This window comes from Azolla caroliniana, unplaced genomic scaffold (genome assembly GCF_043228905.1).
Source record: "Azolla caroliniana isolate FFs.n. ecotype wild unplaced genomic scaffold, voAzoCaro1.0.p SCAF_9, whole genome shotgun sequence".
In the NCBI taxonomy this organism is placed as follows: domain Eukaryota; kingdom Viridiplantae; phylum Streptophyta; class Polypodiopsida; order Salviniales; family Salviniaceae; genus Azolla; species Azolla caroliniana.
Genome location: NW_028230444.1, coordinates 3,921,354 through 3,944,178, shown reverse-complemented (window position 1 = coordinate 3,944,178; position 22,825 = coordinate 3,921,354). Strand labels below are relative to the sequence as shown.

The 22,825-nt window shown below is 36.8% G+C and overlaps 3 protein-coding genes across 3 annotated transcripts; all 3 read right to left on the bottom strand.

Annotated features, from left to right (window-relative positions):
• Nucleotides 1-2,608: 2,608 nt before the first annotated feature.
• Nucleotides 2,609-6,066, bottom strand: LOC147859931 (putative glycerol-3-phosphate dehydrogenase [NAD(+)] 1, cytosolic). Its single transcript, XM_087324380.1, has 6 exons — nt 5,972-6,066; nt 5,004-5,658; nt 4,353-4,574; nt 3,921-4,168; nt 3,581-3,720; nt 2,609-2,949 (listed from the first exon to the last, which is right to left on the bottom strand). The coding sequence occupies exons 2-6, from the start codon at nt 5,641-5,643 to the stop codon at nt 2,787-2,789; spliced, it is 1,413 nt and encodes a 470-aa protein (XP_087180506.1). The 5' UTR covers nt 5,644-5,658; nt 5,972-6,066; the 3' UTR covers nt 2,609-2,786.
• A 2,283-nt stretch (nt 6,067-8,349) lies between these two features.
• Nucleotides 8,350-10,781, bottom strand: LOC147859930 (uncharacterized). The gene has a single exon (XM_087324379.1). It carries the CDS (start codon nt 10,589-10,591, stop codon nt 8,783-8,785), a length of 1,809 nt encoding a protein of 602 aa, XP_087180505.1. The 5' UTR covers nt 10,592-10,781; the 3' UTR covers nt 8,350-8,782.
• A 1,847-nt stretch (nt 10,782-12,628) lies between these two features.
• Nucleotides 12,629-19,701, bottom strand: LOC147859929 (putative magnesium transporter NIPA4). Its single transcript, XM_087324381.1, has 9 exons — nt 19,257-19,701; nt 16,687-16,743; nt 16,509-16,599; nt 16,260-16,420; nt 16,026-16,153; nt 14,326-14,463; nt 14,145-14,237; nt 13,781-13,904; nt 12,629-13,204 (listed from the first exon to the last, which is right to left on the bottom strand). Exons 1-9 carry the CDS (start codon nt 19,420-19,422, stop codon nt 13,086-13,088), a joined length of 1,077 nt encoding a protein of 358 aa, XP_087180507.1. The 5' UTR covers nt 19,423-19,701; the 3' UTR covers nt 12,629-13,085.
• Between the last annotated feature and the right edge of the window lie 3,124 nt (nt 19,702-22,825).

Below are 22,825 nucleotides of genomic sequence, written 5' to 3'. Positions count from 1 at the left end.
CTCATTTCAAAAGTTCAAGCACTAAAGTTTAGAAAATCCTAACACACTTGGCATTGATGAATTATGTACAATTGTGGCATCGTGAGTTTTTATAAGAAATTGTATGATTTGAACTTCTAAGGCACGTGTTATCTACAAGATTTGAACCTTGATCTCCATTTCGCATTCCTTACAAGCTAATATGCACACCATACAAACTCCAACCACCTTAGAAAACTCACTCCAACAATCTATTCACAATTTGCTTTCACCAGTTGATGACACATTTATGCATTGTAATGGTTATGATGATGAATCGATTGATCGTATGATCTTGATGAAAATATATTGATAAGAATGGGCAAAGTGGACACAACACTTCTTTTCTCTTTACTCTCTCTTTTTTATTTTTGGTGAAAAAACCCAATTATATTAATAAATGTGCGTGAAAAACACTCCTTACAATAGGTGCAAATTGGAGTATGGTCACCCACTAAATACATGGGTAGTGGAACATGTTGAATTGCTAATAGGGAAGAGAAACACTCCACCAAGAAAAGAATTCCCAATTGCTCCAATCAAGAAATTGCCACATTAGTACTCCCTTCAACTTTTGTAGATATGCTTTCACTCCATGCCTACAGGCTACCATCAAATACAAAAGCATTGCGCACATCCCAATTATGACGTAATCCCCAATAGCTTAAAAATAGGAAAACAATCCCCATCTCTAACTTTGGGTCAACCTGTGTGAATTGTACAAACACCCATTGTCTATACGTCAAATAACATTGTGATAAAACTTGCCAATTTGAGAAATGTAACTCGAAATCTGACAAGCAATCGAACATTGTATGAAATGATGAATATTATCTTCCATTTGAATAGTGGAAAAGAAGCAATTGCCCATTCCTAGTCCACATCGTTTTAGAGCTAATCCCAAAGGCAAACCCCCCAATCAGAACTCTCCAAATGTGGACCTTTGTTACAAGTGGCAATTTAGAATGCCAACTACGTTTTAAGATCTGCTAGCATCCATGATCTAAGTTACGTATTTTCCATTCTTCTTCAGCCTTACATGATAGCCATCAAAGAGACTCAACGGAACAATGATACAAAAGATTAGTAGTCACTTGTAAAAACAACATCTAACCCCATAAACACCAATTAAACTACGGTTGCTCTTTTATTTGTAAATCTCTCTACTCTCTCTCTCTCTCTCACACACACACACACACACACACACACACACACATAAAGGTCCCAATTTTTTTAACGTAATAGTAAATGCATTAGAATCGATATCTAGCTTTTGGTTTTTACTTTTCTTTTAATGTGTATCATGGGTAACATGTCATATATCTTTATGGCGTGTCATTTGTGACTTTTTTTCTTATGTGTTTTTTTTGTTGGGTTTCATTTAGAAACTAATAATATGTTTTTATAAAGTTTCATTGTAGACTTTGTATAGAACACAATTTGTTTCTCCTAAGAGGTATGGGGACACGTTGAACATGTATAGACACATCCAATAGTAAATGCATAAGAAAATGTTGAACTTAAATTGCATTTTCTAAATCTTTTGAATCGAAGTGTTATTTTGAATCCATGAACATCATCTAAGACCGGTCAACAATGTGCCTTCAATCGAAGTCAACTGTATGAAAATATAACTAGAGCAGATTGAGTACACTTTTTGTTGACAATTGATTTTATTATAGTGTATATACCCTATGAAAGGTTATGGAAATTAATAAGATGCTCTCAATGGATTTAATTGAATGTAGAAAGATCGGATCATTCACTTTGTCACAATAAAACAGATTTGTTAGATTTGGATGCAAATTGGGTACATTACAAGGACTAATAACTGTAGCATTATAGTTTTTGTTTTATTTTTTCCTTTGTTGAGATCTTCATTTATTTCTTGAAGCAACAAGGAAGGAAAACACTTCTCTTACCATCTTTTAAAGAGTAAAATGAAAATTTAAAGAGTACACCATGTCAAAGCGGTTTACAATCGGCTTATTTATGCTAATCATAGTCCCATTCGAAACTCTCAAACCAGACTAATGGAAAATTACAATGCAGGCAGATAAAATTTGAGAAAAACCCCATTTTCTCAAATCTAATTAAATGTATCAATATAGGATATTTGATACAAGCCTTTTATGCTCAACATTCTAATGTTGATAAGAAAACGATTCTAATATTCTAATGTTGATCATTTTCCCTAAATATCACACGGAAATCTGCATTTTAACACCTGTCTATTGTTTTCCTATGGCTCATTTTAATTTATCATGCTATTTAGTTCAGTAAGCTAGAAGAAAATTCACATATCATAGAAACACTAGGGATATTTATGAAGGGTTTATCCTTTGTAGTATTAAGGCGCTTGATTTGTTTAGATATCAGGGTGCAAGGTATAAGAAATAAGCTCCCTGTTTGCCAGTCCCCACATACCCACAAACCTTGACGGAAATTGGTTTGACGATTCTTGCTGCAGAGCTCTTTAATAAACCATACCCCCTATGGACACAAGCACTATCCATTGCTTACCCTCTTTAGCACATAAATCAATAGTATCTCTCACATAACAAGGTACACAAACATTTACAATTAGCTTCAATTCTTTTAATCCGATATTATGCCAATATGGGAAGGAATAAATTTGAATAGCCTCATGTTTCAAAATCCATTACAGATTATTTAGTAATTGCTATTTGACACTTGCTTCTTGAAATGAGATTAAAATTTTAAATATGATATCTACACCTAGAAAGGAATCTAGTTCTTTTAGCTCATTAATTAGGGTCGGAAACATCTTCAGTTTTGGATCCAAGTTTTGAGGTTCCCAATAATGATGGTTTATATATGGAGACATTCCGTGTTACTTCGATTCTTTCACGAGGATCATACAAAGTTTCATCTCTCAATGCTTGCAAGATAACTTCCGGTCCCAACTCCCTGCCACACAATTCACATGAATTCAATTATTAGTGACATTTTTAACTAAAAACATCATATATAGAACAGGTTATTCATCAAGAATTCATAAGGAATGAAATGGTACATACTGATACATGAGAGTCTCAAGAAGACTGCTTTTGATTACACTAAACCTTGACCTTGGGAATGATAAGATGGGAGCACTAAAGGTGTCAAGATACGGAGATACATGTGACAATCGGTAAGAAAAGCATGTAGAAGAAAAACTATCTGCAGGAAAAAAATATGGAGAAGAAATGGGAAAACTCGATTGAGAAATTCTGTCGTAAGAAAATACCTATATTGAGGAGAGAGATTTGATCCTTATATTAACCATCTTAAAAAATTACATGGATATCTAACAATGCCTCCACGTTTGAACTGAACTGAACGATAATCTTCAGTATATGCAACTATCTAGATCATTAAATTCTAAACTACATAGGCTTCAAATATAGCGGAATATCAAAATATATTCCAAACCACCAAAACCAAAACAGCATGATTGCAATTAGCATACAGGCCATGCATGATTGTTTGGCTTTAAACCTTGTAAAAAAAAGTTTGATTTATTTAAAATAAGATGAGAGAGCGTCAAGAGGGACAATACTGTTGAATAAGGAATTTGTGAAGTGCTTGCAAAATAGGGCACAGCTCCACAGGAAGCACAAGCTTCTCTTCATCAGGGTGCATTACACTTAAGCTGGGTTGACTTAACAGCTCGAAAAAAGCTTCAACGGCAGAAACACCCTGGAGAAACAACATAGGGATGCATTATAACCATAACCATTAACTTCTATTTATCGGATATTTACATACGATCTGACAAGTCGGATATCCATACCAAATATTAGAATCTTATTTCTCCTTAATTCCTAAGGATAACACGAACACACCACCTCCTACATGATAAAGCATACAAGTAAAACTTGTGGTTATATGTTCTTCACCTGTATCATTCCCTTTCCTTGTATATTCACTCCCATATCTGGTCTTAGTTCGCCCTTAGCCAACATCTGACCATACCATGAATTACGCCCCTTCAATAACGTGACATATGTATCAGCCAGCAGAGGCCCCGCTAATTTCTCAGGCTCTTCAGATAACAAATTCGTGATGAATATCATCTCTGAGGTGCAATGAGCAAAATACACTGCTTTACTTGTCGCGCTTTCATTGGTCAAGGCTGCAACCATCCCTGTAGAAACACAAAACAAAAATTCTCGAATTTTAAAAAAAATACACATAGAGTAAAATAGCTTAATATCACAACATTTTCTGATTCAAGCCACCAGCATTAGATCTCCTAATGAAGCTTTGCGATGCAACGAAAATATGTATCTTCTATTTATTTTGTGTTATTTTTGTTATTACGATCTTACCTGCACCAATAGCATAGACATTTTTCAGCCCACCCATAACTTCATGAGTAACGAGATCACTGTTATCCCAGACAATGAAATGAGATTGGCGAAGAAACTTAGCAAGGGGCTTTCTCCACTTATCTGACCCACAAATGCGTGCATTAGCATATTCCCGATTATAGATTTCTGAAGCAATGTTTGGCCCCCCTAGGTAGAGGATGTTCTCCAGTGGGACGTTAGCTGTAGCACACCTCTAGCAATCATCAGTACAAAATTATACATCTCTAGGAAATACACTTTTACATAGAAGAAGCAGAATGTATACAAATGATATATTTTCACATAAAGAAAAGCAGAATGTGTACAACTGATGCATTCCTAGAAAAGAAAAATGTGCCCAAATAAAAGATTATTATACAAAACCAGACTGCCTATGAGATGACATGGTTTAAAAAAGCAGATTGCATACAAATGAGACTAACTTTTAGGAAAACAGAATGTGTGCAACTGAAACATCTTTTTAGAAAAGCAAAATGAGTAGTAAACATGATGCATTACTAAAAAAAATTATACATTGCAAGGAAAAAAAAGCAGAATGTGTGCAGGTGATACATTTTTGGGAGAGCAGAAATGAGAACGGAGAATCGGACAAAAAAAGAAGTGACTTACTGGCCTCGTGAATCATTTGTGTGGGGGTAGTGATGTGCGGAACCGGGATCAACGATGTCTCCACACCTTTGGCGAGGGATATGATGACTGGCACCGAACGCCTCTCTTTCCAGTAGCGACCGATTTCCTCGAAAACTGGGCGCGTCTCTGTGGATGGCAACCCATTGATAACAATGTCTGCATCCCAAACTGCCTCTTGCAGGTTCGTGACAACCTTGAGAGGGCAGAGAGGGGTATCGAGCATATTTATACAAAACCCATCTCTGAGAATTTCGTCGGCGTAAAGGGTTCTATCACCGAGGCGAGCTTCGACGTACTTCAGGTAAGCACATTTCCGTATTAAGCGACGCAACACGTCTTCGCGGCTATTGATAACCTCGAACAGATTCTCAGCAGAGGCTCGGTCAAGGGTTTTACCTGGCCTTCTCCAGATTCGGACATGGAAACTCTCTCTTAGGGAGCCAAATGCATCATGCAAGAGAGCGATGAATACACTACCCCATGCACCCGCCCCAATCCCAACTATTCGCAGCGGGTCACCCTCCGATTTGTGGAAAAGTTTCCGGATTTCTTCTAGCCTTTCTTCTGCTGAAGGACTGATATAACCATTGTTACTCTTCACAAATTCAGGAGAGACCATACTATGTTTGGTACCCTCGAACCTACACAAACTGGTCATGATTATGATGGAATAAATCAAGAAATACTGTGCATACCTACACACTAAACACGCAGATGAAAACAACAGTCAAAAAAATCTCAGATCTGATGTTGCATGTTCTCTCTTCCTCTGGCCACTATAGCATCAAAAGTCATAAAATTGAGAGAATCCGAGAAGCTCAATCCTCACCATGGCCTCAGACCCATCATCCCATGTATCATATTTGGTCGTTAAGTGGAAGTCAACAATCTACCTATATAGATCTCTCTCTCTCTCTCTCTCTGTGGTTTTAGAAGAATCGACATACCTGAGATCAATGCAAGTATTCTGAGAGGGAACAAAAGCAGGGAGAGAAGTGGGCGATGCTCTCTGTCTCTGTCTCTCTGTTTTCTGTCTGTGTCTCACATATGTATATGATTATTGAGACGAGAGAGATGTATGTATATGTATATCATACATATATGTATTGAGATGAGATTTGAAAACAGGGCAGCTAAACTCATGAAGAGCTCTAATGCATTTATTTGTATACACACACACACACACACAAGAGAGAGAGAGAGAGAGAGAGAGAGATTCTAGTACATATATATGTATGTATATACATATATATTTCCCAGCTTACCATTATGCATACACATATGTATGTATGTACATACGTATACGTATACGCAACCTTATACGTATACGTAATGCCTACTATGTTTCTATAAAGGGAAAAGTACCAGGATACCCTGGAAGTTCGTCTATTTACCAGAATGCCCCTGGAAGTTCCAAATTTATCAAACTACCCCTATGTCCAAAAAATTACACTTTATAAAATAATTATACACTTAAATCTACAAGCCCTATTTACTAAAGATCGAAGAAATGGACCCGAACTATAGCCCTATTTACCAATTATTTTGAGTGTTTAATTACTTTATAAAGTGTAATTTTTGGGACATAGGGGTAGTTTGGTAAATTTGGAACTTCCAGGGGCATTCTGGTAAATAGACGAACTTCCAGGGGTATCCTGGTACTTTTCCCTTCTATAAACCTGTTGTGATGATAAGATAAGTGTGGGACAGACATGTTGTCCCTCCCCCCCCCTTCCCCTTTCTTTCTTTTCCGGACTGAATAGACTACCATCGCTTTCACTTTTACAACCATACCGCTCATTAATTTCGTCGACCAACTACCCCTACCAGCTTGTATAATCATCATGTGTTCTCTTACTTGTCTTCTTTGGGTGTATCCATACTATGTATACGTAGTATGCAATAGCATAAACGAAATATCGTCGTCTTCTTCTTCTTCTTAAGAATCGGTGCCCCCGATTTCCCTAGCCTTCATCAATGATTGTGCTTGTCCTACGATCGTAGTCTAGTCATCCTTGTTCTTATCGTGTCTAGATATCCACATTTTCTTCTTGCATACATATCTCTTCCAAGCATGGTGATTGTGAGCTTTTAAAAGCGAAGACTTTAATATTATTGGGGTGATTGCATGTGTAGGGTATTATTGCATATAAACTATTGAATCGGGGATCTATCAAAGATTGTATATCACAAACCCACATTTCCGAAAATGTTTCTTGGTGTTTTTATCTTAAAACATAATGATCTCAGATATTATCAAACATTTTATGATTAAAGATCACATCACTAATTAGGTGCACAAAGTGCAAATGTGAAAAGCATTTCCATAAGATGGTCCATTGATGATGTACATACAATCAGGAACACTTTCACAAAAGTATATCATTACACGCTTTTTCTCCTCAAGGTTAGAGCCAAGAAAACAAATTGGCTTGACCATATCTTCTATTTCCATTTTCCTTCTCAATTTTATAAAGAGTTGAGGATGAAACCTTTTTTGGAGTTTTCATTTATGAGAAAGGGTCAGGGCATATGGGCCCTTTCTAGATATAAAAACAACATGTTAATGTACCGTATTAAGGTTCAACATGCATGTATAAGTTGTTTTTGTATGTACAGGTTTAGGTGTACATACATTGTCTTTTATTCTACGTTGTAAGCCTACGGGCAGATAACTTTTACTTGTACTTTTTCGATGTTTTTAATACTATTGAAGAAAATCTTACAAGGAAAAAGAAAGAAAGAAAAAAGAAGTAGGGTCAGGGCATATGGGCTTAGGGAGGAGAGTCATGGATGGAATTGGAAGGTCAAGTCTTTTGGTCAAGTGGCATGAAGAAGTCAAGCTGATCGCAACTGTCTATGGCCGACATATGAGAGAGGCTGTACTATCAAGAAGACATTGATGCTGAACGGAGTAACAGCATGTGTGTCTGGAGAATGCTAAGCTGATTAATGTTGATGGTAATGCTGCTTAATGTTAATCTTAATGTTAATGTTAATCCGCAATGTCAAAAGTGTTCCTTGATTGGTATAACTAGGGAATTGGTGGATCCGTTGCGGCAAATGTCACAATGCAGGCACATTGATTTCCTGATTCTAGAGACAGAGACATTGTTAGTTCAGACAATCCATTTGGATTTGCAGCTTCAATGGACATAACAGGCGTGTAATGTAGAGGTCTACTATATAATAGGGTTATGGGAAAACAGAGTTCTCTTTTGGTGGAATCCATGGACTAGTACAAACCACAACAGGCAGGCACTCAGGTAGAACAGAAAGATTCATACACAGAGAAAGACAGAGAGAGTCCGAACAAATTCTAGGAAAAAAATCGACTGATTACTCACAAAGATCTGGATTACATTATTTGAATGCTTATATACTTATGTATGTCCGTCGTAAATTACATTCGGGAGAGGTGTTTACTAAAAGGATTTTACATGAGCAATGGATATGGGTATTACGCATAAGAGACATTTGATCAGGAAAAACTAGCTGTCTTTTTTTGCTTTTGCTTCTTTCAAAAGCTATGTATATGTGGATCAGGAGCAGAGAATGAATGGAATGGAATGGGTGATGAAGGAAGGCCCTCCTCCAACTGAGCAATCATGATTATGTAAACAGATTTCAAAAACTCTGTGTGGGATCAAATAACCACCATGAATCATGTTCTTAGATTGGATAAGAGCATTGGAATCATAAGCTTTGAATCATAATAGCCAAATCAATCAATCCACCAATCAATCTCAAGCTTGCCTTTAATCATTCAGATCTTGGCCACCATTATCAGAACTACTCGATCCATACTGAGAAAAGCTGAGATGTGGACAAATCCAAGACAAGAAATTCCTGCTATGGGATCTGGATAAGCCATGGTTAGGTCTTCCGTTATTGTTATGAATCATCATCCCATTGCTATGATTGGTAATTCTTCCACTGCTATAATTAGCAATCCTTCCATTATTGTCAGCGAGTACCCCATCACTAGAAGAGCATTCTAATGAAGATTCCTGAGGTAATGTATTTCCATTAGCATTAACTCCTTTGCTGCTCTCAAAATGCCCATTGCTGAGATTGATCAGATTCATTTCTTCTCCTGCCTTCTCATCAGATTCATTTTTCTGCACAGACGACATGTTGTTGCCATATTTACTCCTTTCGGATCTCATAATTTCCTCTTGGGTTGATCCCACTACTATTAAGGGCTGATCCATCACTACTTCTTGGCCATGTGAAACTTCTGCTAAATCTGTAGCAGAATTATGACCGCTACCACTACTACTCTCTTCAAGAATTTGCATGGAATCTTCTGAATCATTATTGATTATATGGTTTAAACCATTATTCAGAAATAGAAAAGAAACTTGCACTCTAAAGCCATCGCCAGATAGCAATTCAAAGATAGCTTGCATACCCTGACCATGAGGTTCATGAGTATCCATATCCATACCTCGATCTTCCCTTTCAGTATTCTGCAGAGGTTCACTCGAGTCTTCTTCTTGCGAAGAAGAAGACAGATCGACTGTTTCAAAATCTGTGACAGATGGAATCTCTTTACGACATAAGGGACAAGAACTGTGTAGTTTTAGCCATGGAAGTATGCAATTCGAATGGAAGAAATGCTTGCAAGGCATCTCTTTTACTTCATTCCCATAGTCAAATTCATCTTTACATATTGCACAACATACAACTTCATCATCTTCCTGGTCTGTGTTTTCATCATTATTACAGACTAAGCCTGAGTTATACATTGATCCTTTTCCTTTAGTGCTGAATTTATAAGTCTGCAAAGCAGCAATGGAAGCTTTGGAAGCAGGTGGAGATCCATTATACATGAAACTTTCATTATCTCCTGGATTAGAATTGGTTTGTTGTAATATAATCAATTCAAGAGCTGAGCCAAGAATGGCAAGATGGCGAACTACATCGCCATAGCTATACTGTTCTCCTTCACCATCAACTATTTGATCATCTAAAGTAACAGGATTATTGCTATCAAAGTTCATTGAATTTCCTTCCGCAATTGTGGCAAACTCATTAGATTCTTCTGCAGAGTTCTCATATAATCCAAGGCTAAAATAGGTTTCAAGGAAATCCTCAAGAATGGCATGGATTCTGTTATCAAAAGCGATCAGATCATCAATACTGATCTGATCATGTATAGGATCTTCCTCCTCCTCCTCCTCCTCTTCAGATTCTTCATCTAATTGCAGAAATGAATTGTTCCGTCCCAAAAATAAGGGCAAGTCATGATTCCCAGAAGAACTAGTGATTTCCCGGGAATTCACATCATTGGTAGGTATGCCAGTCTGGTGATCCTCTGAATTAATTAGCCTAGAAATGAAAGAAACTAACCGATTGAAGGGGTTAAGCGATGTGGATGTACTCATAGAAGAATTCGGCAGGATATCTTCTTCCAAATCGTGACTGGGGGCGTTCTGCGAGGGGACGCCATTCAAGCTGAGAGGGTAATGAAGGGAGGAGGGGAAGGTATTATCATCCATGGCGAGGTCATAATCAGTGGAGGGAAGACGAGAGGGGAGGGCGGAGTCATTATCATCCGACATGTGGAGGTTATTATTATGCTTAGCGATGGCGGTAGCAGTAGCAGTAGCAGTAGTAGTATGAGGGAGAATCGAGGAGCTGAGGAGGAGGGGATTACTTAAGCGATGGGATTTATGCAGAGGTGGAGGAGTGGATGGACGGGGAGTAAAAGCGTCAACAGATCACAGAGACAGAGACAGAGACAGGGGGGGGGGAGGGCACGGGAGACACAGACAGACAGACAGACAGACAGACAGACAGACAGACAGACAGACAGAGAGATTGATTGATTGAAGCTATATATATGTATGGTTATGGCGATGAAAGCTTACACAGACAGACGGAGAGATTGATTGATTGAAGCTATATATATGTATGGTTATGGCGATGAAAGCGTACACAGACAGACAGAAAGAGAGATTGATTGAAGCTATATATATGTATGTATGTATGTATGTATGGCTATGGCGATGAAAGCTTAGAGACAGACAGAGCAGAGAGAGAGAGAGAGCAGAAAGGAGGAGAGGAAGAATATGTATATAAAAGAAGAAGAAGAAAGAAAGAAAGAAAGAAAGAAAGAAAGAAGAGGAGGAAGACGCGCTTTCTCTTTCAGAAATTTCTCGGCAGAAGAGAGAGAGAGAGAGAGAGAGAGAGAGAGAGAGAGAGAGAGAGAGAGAGAGAGAGAAAGAGAGAGAGAGACTCAAAATATTCTGTTTGTGTGTGTGTGTGGGGGGGGGGGGGGGGGGGGGGGGGTCACACGCACACACATTAAGTGAGAGAGACTCAAAATATTCCGTGTGTGTGTGTGTGTGTGTGAGTGTGTGTGTTTGTAAATGTCATGGGTGAGGATCGAACTTGGGTTCTCTCAATTTCATGACTTTTTTTATGCCACCATGTTTTAAACCACACAAACCAACCAAAAGAGTATAGACACAAAACAAGCGGGGTCATTTCCGGACTTTTCGGAGAGAGAGAGAGAGAGAGAGCTCTCCAGGTTGGGCAAGGCTACGCCATTTGATCCAATGTGTAAGCTATTCCAGAATCTAAGAGGGGGGGGGGGGGGGCACATTAGCTCACACAACTTCTTGATTGTAAGTGTCCGCATTCCTCATGGCTTGGGGGCTGTTCTTTTCAAGCTAGTGTGGAGTGTGTCTTCTATGTGTAGGATCCCCGACTCCAGTAATCACTTGTTCAATAGTGTGCCTCCAAGGAGCATGAACGGCTATTTCAACTCTCCTAGGAGGCTCTCACCCATAAACACCAAAAGTTTGTGCTTGACTGATACAGCTCATCACCATCTAGCAATCGCAAATTATATTTATCATTGTTGGTCACATGCACAAAACTAATTTTCATATTGGACATAGCATGAAAGAGATTCTGGAAGCCCATACCCTTCAAGGAGGCAAGTTGGGTCATGGGCACAAGGGTTTTCACAATACAATCAATAATTTTCTTCATTTCCAATTAGGATTAACCATAACAACATTAGGCGTTGTCACCTCCCTAGTTGCACAACACATGTATTCCTTACCAACTTATGCATTTATAACACAAGATTCCATGACTCAAGCTGCATCATATACCCATCACCAACATGTTTATTGTTGGGTTTATTATAACAAGAGACTATCTAGCAATGTTAGTGCCAAGAAGTGTGGGCAATGTTGAAGTTGATCAATAATAATCAAGCAAGTGAGTGTACAACGGCCAACAAAGCAAACACCATCAAGGACGAGGACAAGTCAGCTTTAGCTCCTTAGAGCCGCTATCAAAGATCGAAGTGGGGGTTCAATTTTCATAGCTTAAACATTTTATGTATCAAAATTGACAATAAAACCATTCGTAGTTTGAAAACTTGTTAAGAAAATTATCTTCTTCACAACACGAGAAGCCATGTTGAGTGTGACTTTAGACTACAGATATCCATGGAAAGATATATCAATTGGCTATGAACAAAAAATTAGCAATGCTGATTATAGATAGACAAGCACGAGAGAAATAAAGAAACAACTATGACAATCAAGATCGATAAAGCATAAAATAATGCACAAGCCCAATAGAAGAAAGCCAATGAAATTTCGAAGAGAAAATGTTGCAAGTAATCGTTACAGCTATGTTGCCATGCCAAAACAAAGACCCCTTACGAGGTAATAACATTGGCTCATATGATATGATGCCATGTCTTGCCAATGCCCCCTTTATATTGAGCAAGTTCTGCTGTCTTTTTGCATCTTTTCTCAATAGGCTGGAATAAATTACAATAGGCTGCAAAAAACAAAATGTTACATGTATGATGAAGTAAGCTGCAACCCGATGCTGCATCATGGGTGTGGAGATACAGAACCAACATAAATACATACATACATGCAATGAAACCTCAATTGTGGCAATGCCCAGTATGGAAGTGCATTATAGCCTCAAATGCAAGACAATTAGATGCCTCTGGTCGTTGAGGAACTAACGTGGCTTCCATATAAGATTTTAGTAGAAGGATAGTGTAACAAGAGCTCAAGGCTAAGATGCACGAAGTGATTCAACTCGTCGAAGAGCAATTCCTTCTTCTGGGTCGCTTTCTGGTCGTTTGATTGAATTCAAACGAGTGGAGTGAGGTGAGGATAAACCCGCATAGCCATCTGAGAGAAAAGAGTAAAAAACTATATTGTAGGTAAAACTTCACATCAAATTTATAATGGCATATATTGCTAATTTTCCCTTGTGTACGAAATAAACACAAGCCAAAAAACATGTGCAAGAAGAACCCAGAATTAAAGAACAGGATAGATACCTATTAACTTTTTCACAATTGCAAGAAACCCAAACATTGAAATTAACTCGATAATGTTATTATAAGTGGTATTGAGATTATTATGAGGGTTAACTAGAGCACATAATATCCACTTATAAACAGATTATGGGAAGATTATGTGTGATATTATGGGCTCTAACCAACCCTCATAATAATCTGATTCTGAGAGTAATTAGGCCCCATGATACCACTTCTAAACTAGGGTTAACTTGATTAGATTAGTATTTCTCGTTAAATAGAAACTAGGGGTATTCTCATAACAAATGTAAATACTAAGGGGTAATCTGGTAGTTTTAGGGGAAAACAAAGGGCATCCACATCACGTGTGAAAATGTTTAGGGGTATTTTTGCGTTGTTTGAGACAAAACAATTGAACAAGAAAAAGAATAGCGCTGACACTGACTTAATCCTGATGTCATGTTATCGCCCATATCCTTTGTTGTATGCAACAAAAAGGTGCCCGACAATATTGTTATAAATCCACAAAGCTCTGTTATTATTTGTGATGGATTTTGTCTGTCCCAATCCTGCATCAAAATCTCATTCCATAATTAGTGCATTCAATAGTCAAGAGAAACAGCAGCAAAAACAAGTATTAATATGTAGAGAAAAAAATTGAGATACCCTTTGTATTTTTCCTTTATTTCTTTAAATGCCTCTTTCTCAACTATATGGTCAATTCATCGCCTTAGTTCTCTTTCAGAGGTCGACTAATCGTGTTTTGGGAATTAATGGAAGAACTCAAAGAGTTATTTCAGAATACACACCTTGAACATAATCACACTCGCCAGTATAGTCAATGATGTGAACATCACATAATAAATTGGCGAGACTACAGCTGTATTGAAGGTGTCCAGAGCCTGTAAACAAACAAACTAGGATAAGTAACTTTTGCCCCAATCTGCTTTTAAAAATAAAGCATTTATGCATTTCCTTGAAAACCTTTACCTTGTTCAAGTAATTCATTTGCATCAGGATGCATGATATCACTACTACAGCAAAGACCCATGTTTGCGAATAAACAAGCTGATTTGTTCCCTCAACCGTAAGCTTAAGAGCAATTCCCAGAGCCTTGACACTCATCACCTATTATTGGCACAAAAAAAGCAAATTGTTGGTTACAGTCCTCCAATTACCATAAAGGCAATTAACTCAAGATTTTACAAGCTCATAGAAACAGAAAAAGAAATTCCTCTGTTGTACATTTCGTGCTCAATGTGTCAAACAGCCAGGTTATGGATTCAAGGCTCACAAATGTCGCTTGATATAATATTTGAGTTTGTTTTTATATCGTGAAGCAATTGCTTCACGACGCCATGGCATCTTTAACCCGAAAAATTAAAAATGAAATTCTCTCTCATGCTGTATTAAATAGAAAAATAAAGGGGCAAAGACTGCTCCAGCCATTGGATCAGAAACATTTCAAGTGGTATTATGTCTCTTATGCTGTATTAGACAGAAAAAGAAAGGGGCAAGGACTGCATCAACCATCGGATCGTAGAATGGAGTCTAACAACAATAGCTACTTATTGCAGATGCTTAAATTATCACAAACCATCACCATAGATCACTTCAGAAAATGCCTCCATTCTGACCACAAGTTTATGAAGGTTGCTAAAAGATCTCATGTTAATATTGAGAAGAATCAAAGGAGATAATAGGTCCAATTAACAAGAATGGATGCACATTTCCTCTAAAAGTTAGTCAAATCAACTCAGTTAATTCATGTCCTCGTGTTAATCAAATCAGTCAATGATTGATTAGCTACCTAGTCAAATTGAATCAGCTAACCAAATGTCCAAATGATCTATTCTTGTGAAATGGGGAATATATAATACCTAAATATACAAATAACCAATTAAAAGTTAATAAAAGCTCTGAAATTCTAACGTGCAATGGAAAATAATATTTCTAGAACTCGCAGGGCAACTATTCTTTCAGATCGATATTTTAAGCCACTTTGGAAATATACAAGGTGAGATGAAAGGCTGGGAAAAAACCTGGCTCTTCAATATAATGAGTTAAAAGAATTTGAATCTGGACATAATAATTCTAGAAGTTACCTAAAACAATTCTAGAAGTGATTTTCCCAGGCGTATTAGCCAGTCTTAGAATACTCACACAGGACAGTTGTCAATTTTTGGGACAGACAGAACTAAACGGTCAGTTCCCACCGTGACCAGAAACTGTTGAAATGGCCCACAATCCTATACAACACAAACGAAATAGGAAAGATTTTTCGATGAGATTGCCACTAATGCTCTCTTCAATGTGACAAATACTAGTGCAAGGATGCATAAAAGAGCCCTTACGTAATTGAGTCTCATAGAAAATAGAGAAACAAGAACGCATTTCTATACTGGAAAATGTGCAAATTCTAGAGGTTGGTGAGGCTAACATATTTTAGGCCAGAGGAATTATTTTGGGGAGGATTCTGCAGAAATTTTTCCAGCACAATTTAGGTCATATTGGCTATCATGATCCCTACTATCTTGACAAAAAGAAAGAACTTTAAACTATGATCAACAATGACAAGAAAGCTGTTCAGAAATACATTTCAAATAGACTTCTCAAACAGAGTCCATTGGTAAATAGCATGCATCCTTGAAAAAATACTTGAACTAGAGTAAAAAGATATAGCATCGTACCGAGAGAGAACCCATCAGGGAGCAAATACCAATATATACCATCACGTGTGTGTTGCCATAGAGAGGTACAAAATGGAAAATCAAGAATAATGCCAATACCACCACAGCAATCGAATATATCAGAAATGCTGTGAATATTGTCGGAAGGTGTAAGAATATAATCAATAGTTCAAAAGACAAAAAGGTTGGCATTTAAATAACTCACAAAGAGGTTCTATGATTAGAGATGCGTACCAGGTTCAGTAGCAAGTGTCCACACTTCCTTTACAGATTCAATCTGACGCTCTGGAGGTGCATGTAAGACAATTGTGGTTGACCCAACCACACAAAGAATACAACCTAGGATTCCTAGAATATGTAATCTCTCCTTCAACATTATATGTGCAAGCACTGCACTGCATAAAATGACTCTCACGTGGATTAGTTAAGCCAATAGAATAATTATACATTAGAATTTCGAAATGACCAAAACCTACATCTTACCTCACAATTATGCTTAATGCGCCAAGCGGAGTAACAAGGATTGCAGGCGCAAATGCATATGCAACAAAGTTTGCTACTTCTCCAACAACCACTGTCACATTAGACTACTCCAGTGAATAATGTAAGTTAATAAAAGACATATACACAAAATAAAACCTGAAAGGATGCAAATACGTACTTGTTGTCATGCCAACCCACCAAAGTGGTTCATACAAATAAGAATACCCTCCAAGTCCTGCCAAAAATACAAGTTGCCTTAATAAGTCCACAAGACATGGGGCTTATGAGAAAAAGTATTAAGAACAGAATGATCAACCTTCAAAGTTCAACACATACTTTTTCCTAAGAATTTCCCTAGGACATTATAAAAGCTCTGTACAATGGGCAGGCAAAAAAACAATACTTCTTTCATGTCCCTCTGTGCAGGAAATAAAGTTAGATTAGATCTTAGAAAGGACAAATTTTGCTTATCCTCCGCACAACAGTAAAGAGAGTTCCTAATCCAAGCTTTAACTGAAATGGTAATAACTGATTGAAAACTCACCAAACATAGAAAGTGACCATGATAACACAAGTATGATGAGCATAAATCAGACAACCAATACTGTGGTACATCCATATAAAGCAAGAGAACAATAGAAAAAGGAAGAAACAAGAGATATTTTACTCTTATAAAAGCCACTAAAATCTCTAGGTCTTTTCTTAATTAATTAATTAATCTCCAAAATATGAAACAATACTAATAAAAGTAACAACTGGGGAGCCAAGGCAGTTCCCGGATTGACTAAAAAGTAGCCTTGAATCAAGAAGGCGGTGGTAAAGTTTGAGTATGTTGCACAAATAATGCATCTTTTAATTCAATTAAAAGTATGGATTATGTCAATTACTAAAATGATAAATAGAGCTATTACTGAGTTACTCAACCACTGAATTTTTTTGTCACTGGCACAAAAGTTACATAGGTCTTGCATCAAAAAACTACTATACTGTTACCATAGTGGAGCTAATCAACATATCACGTGTTCTAGGAGTTTATTTCAAAACCTGAAAGTATCAGGAGCATCTAGACCATCATGGGAACTGATCAGCAAGGTCTTGACAGATTGCATATATCTAACCAAAGGTAGGGGAGGAAATGTTTCTTGTGGAACTGCTACTCCCGAAAAAGCAGATAGCATGTGTCACAGAACGATATCATGAAAAGTCCATCAAAGAACATTGGAACAATTTTCATCTAAAAAGGAGGGCATAAACCAGAAGTCACAGTGGCCCAAACAAAATGGAGGGATATCCTATTTGCAAAAAAGCAAGAGCCATCTGTGTCTCGAATAGAATGAACAAAAAATGACATTGTGGAACAATTTCCATCCAAACCAATGGACAGGATGAAAAACCTATTACACCGTATTGGCCCCAAAAACCAAGTCGAAGTGCCAGTTTAAAGCCAACAAAATCTTGTTAAGAACAATTTTCACTGAAGAAAGAGTGCACAATTCAAGAATGACCTACCCCCGTCTACAAGAATGTAGACATGGTGAGTTTATAGGTTATAGTGTTTATGAGACATCGTCATGCTGTTGCTGGACAAAGTTCATCATAGCAGTGCAACATTTGTATGCATTTTGTCTTGCTTTTCCTGTATTATCAGTATTCCTCCTCCAACAGAAACTATAGCTGCTTCATCTTCTCCAATGTTTCAGCACCTTGATTACATATCCTCTATTTTTACATCTATGAATCATCCCCTTTGCCCTGCACTCTATGGTGGTCAGTCTCCATCTACTATCCCATATGCTTCTTTGTTCTCCTCGTACTTCAGCCCTCCTTGGTATCATGCTATCTACTACATGTATCAAATCAAACTAGACTAGTTTGTCTTGATGGAAAGCCACAAACAGTTCAAGAATATATATGAGTACCAAGAGCAAAGTGAAGGTTTGTCAATCTAGAATAACACCAGAATCCTGAGATGTGGTATTGTAGGTAGGAAAACCTTTGGATTAAGTTCATACACAATCTACAAAATGAGATTCTTTCAGAATGAGTCGTCTTCTTAAACTTTGAGCAAATGTCCGTAAATTCTATTTGTCTCTAAAATGTCCAAAAAGTACAAAAAGCCATGGAAATGCTGATGTATAGTGAAGTTACATCATGGAAATGTTATATCGATGATTTGGACATCAGAATTTCACACATAGTGTGATTTAATTTGTTTGAAAGAAATTTCTTCTATAATATAAAGTCATTGCCACTGGCAACATTGCATAGAACATCTATCATCTTGCCATTTGTTGTGACAACTGTAATAGCAGGATGCACGTGTTAAATTTTACTTTTTAGGACTGTAATTCAGCACAAGAATTTTGAAACAAGTTGAACCAATTGCTATAATTACAATGCTCTTCCTCTTTGCAATCTTCCACGCACTTTTGTGATCAAAGAGGGTGGGCAAAACATGATTAATCTCTTGCACTGAGCAATTTACACAGTGATCCTTTTCGGGAAGTTAGAACTAGCCGGAAGCTTAACAGCTACTCACCATGTGTAATTAACGAAGTGATCCTTTTTACAAGTTAAGAACTTTCAATGAATCCTAAGCTTAATACCTATTTCTCAATATTAATGCCAAAAAAAAAATTTAAAATATATATCGTTTCAATTCAAGAATAATAATAAGAAGAAGAAGAAGAAGAAGAAAAGCAGAAAGAACATCAATTAAGAAATTGAAAAAAAGGAGAAAATGTGTACCCGCTCTGAGGTTGGAAGAACCAGCTTTCTTGAGACCCTTTTTCTTCACAATGAAGCTAGCCCCGATAAAGAGGCTAGATGAGATGGCAAGGATGAGGCCTTTGACATTGTCTGATGAGATATATTCAAATGAAGAAGAAGGATATCCTTGTGAAGATTCAGCCATATTTCAACAAGTACAAAAATCCGATCCTTACTAATATAACTCGAAATCCAAACTTAGCTCTAACCCTAACCCCGATGAGGCAGAAACTGCATCAAAGTTTCAAATCTGGCATCGCCCATTCGCAAGAGAGAAACGAATTCATAGGTTCTCTGATCGCTACAGTCGATTGAAGCATGTGGGCGATTTGGTTCCAGATCTTTACCTTCCAATTTCCTCTGCTTTCAGAACAACATCTCACACACACACACACACACACACACAGCCTGCCTACAAAACAAACACAAACCTTGCAAAATAATAATTGCGTTTTAATTTATATTTTATCAATACCTTTTTAAATTTTTATTTATTTATTTTTAAATTGATTTATTTTGTCGCTTTTATTTATTTTATTGGTTGCTTTTATTTATTTTATTGGTTGCTTTTATTTATTTATTTGCTTTTTTCTTTATTTCTTTATTTATTTGCTTTTTTCTTTATTTCTTTATTTATTTGCTTTTTTCTTTATTTCTTTATTTATCTGCTTTTCTTTTCTTTTCTTTGTTTATTTTTGTTGCTTTTTTTCTCTTTTAATTGCCAATAAAATAAATGGGAATTGTTGTAACCATATCTATAGACTACACCTAAATGAATGGCATTCTTCTTATGTAACCAATGTCTCATATCTTTTTTCTTCTCTTCTCTCTCTCTCTCTCTCTCTCTCTCTCTCTAACTTTCTCTAACTCTCTCTCACTCACACATGGAACAACTCGGGATGACTCGACATCACGAGAGCACACCGAACAACTAAACCTCAAATTTCTCTAGAGAGACATATCGAGACCTCTCACTTCATGAACATTACCACGGTGCTCATATTGCGACTTGTATCAATCACTCTGTTCTAATAAGTGATCAGAGTGACGCGGACAAAATGTCAGCCCAGACTGACTGAGCCTCTTCCCCATCACAATGTAGGTGGTTTTTTTGTTTTGCATGTGTGTGTGTGTGTGTGTGTGTTGTGCATTCTTGACTTTCTCGTGGGTTATGATCAATTGAAAAGAGACAACTCTGATGTGCGCATAGAATAACAATTTTGTTGACCATTTTCCGAAGCTTCGGTAATCATGTCAAGATACGTAGTTCCATTCGAGAATACCAAAGAGAAACATAGTTTTAACCATTGGACCAAGTGGCTCTAGGTGAATAAGTTGAGTATAGTGCTACTATAACCTAGCTTCATCATGGTACAAATTGAGGTTGTTCATCATTGCGTTCTCTCTCTCTCTCTCTCTCTCTCTCTCTCTCTCTCTCTATATATATATATATATATATATATACACACACACACACACACACACACATATGTATGTGTACATGTATATACCTATACATATATTACTCTAGTCACATATTTTAATATTCGTCAATTGAGTCGTTAATAGTCTTTCATTCACTTTGTGGATTATGATGTTCTAGCAATAGTTCTTATATACATGTGGATATCATTACATTAATGAAACTACATTTTTAGTAAGCTTTCTTTTGGAAATAGATATTACCCCCCCCCCCCCCCCCCCCCCCATTTATGAATATTTGAAAGTTTGGTGGTTTAGACTTCACTTTAAGTTAAGAAACCAAAATTGGGTGATGGGTGACAATTTCTTAAGGTATAGAAGGTAGTTCTTGTATGGTGTTGATATGGTTTGCAAAATAAGTTGGAGTTTTGGCTAAGGCTTCTAAATTTTGGCATCTGAATCTAAACTTTTGCATGTGGACACATTAAGACTAGTCACAACTACGGTTGGAACTAATTCCCAATCAACCAAAAACTACAACTTCATCTACCCAACCACTTTGCTTATCATCTATTGTTTCTTTCGCAATTGAATTGTTCTTAATTGCTTAAATTCTATTGTCTTTAAGTTTTAACCATGAAAAGGTGTTCAACCATGGACATTGAAGACAATACAAAATGTCTTGAGAATGATCAATTGGCTTTCCATCTTGATCTTTACTTCTGTATTTGTCGTTCATATATACATATATATACATACATACATACATACATAGCAAGCCATTCTCAAATAAGAGCTCTTTCAATTTTCATTTAAATTACATATTCGAAAGAAGATTCAACTAGACTATATGATTGAGCACATTTTAAAAAGAAAGAAAGCGAATGCATGTAAAGGAAGTATATCCTTATGATCATTTTTATACAACATGCATCCAATACCAATAGATCTCTTTTTTATATTTTTGGAGCCACAACATATTCATTGTGATAAAGTCTAAGGTGCACATAAATAAAGGATAGAAGTCCTTTTGCCTAGCGGTATTGACATGGAATGCTCACATTTTTTTAGCAAATTCAAATGTAAAATCCTACAATTGTTGCTCCTCACAAATTTGAGTCATATCAATGATATTTCTTGTTCAACGTCGTGTAAAGGTTGCATCACATTAAACTCAAAACACAAACTTTGTTCAAGTAGAAAGAGAAGTTTGATATAAAATTCCCCCACACTTAACCCTCAATCCCCTCATCTATAAAATTATAGAGCAAAGTTCAATCAGATTGCATGTCATTTTCAACTTTGTTATGGCCCCTTACATATTCTCTAATTAAGTAGTATATGAGTATTGCTCGCATACCTTTTGTTTCTTGTGCATGGGCTATCGATAAAGAATGGCCTAGAAATCTCTCATTAGAATGTCAAACTTTTATAAAATATATCGCAAGGTATAAGCCGCATACTTAATACTGAGTCACTAAAGAATGCCATATGACTATTACTCTCATACCTTCGTTTCTTGTGCATGGGCCATCGATAAAGAATGGCCTAGAAATCTCTCATTAAATTGTCAAACTTTTATAAAATATAGGGAAAAGTACTAGGATACCCCTGGAAGTTCCAAATTTACCAAACTACCCCTATGTCCAAAACATTACGCTTTATAAAGTAATTATACACTCAAATCTACAAGCCCTATTTACCAAAGATGGAAGAAATGGACCCGAACTAGCCCTATTTACCAAAGATTTGAGTGTATAATTACTTTATAAGTGTAATTTTTTGGACATAGGGGTAGTTTGGTAAATTTGGAACTTCCAAGGGCATTTTGGTAAATAGACGAACTTCTAGGGGTATCTTGGTACTTTTCCCTAAAATATATCGTAAGGTATAAGCCTCTTAGAGTCACTAATACATTTTCCAATATTGATCACATAGCAAGTCCGTTAATATTTTTTATCTAGTTCATCCTTCGTGTAATGTTCTCGATGTTTTAATTCATTTAATACACATATTTAATCACCCTTGTTTCACGATTTTGTTTCCCATTTGATTTGTGATGTCTTCTTTTCTTCTTACCTTCTATTCATCCACGTCAATGATAAAGTTTCATCTATTCAATGGTG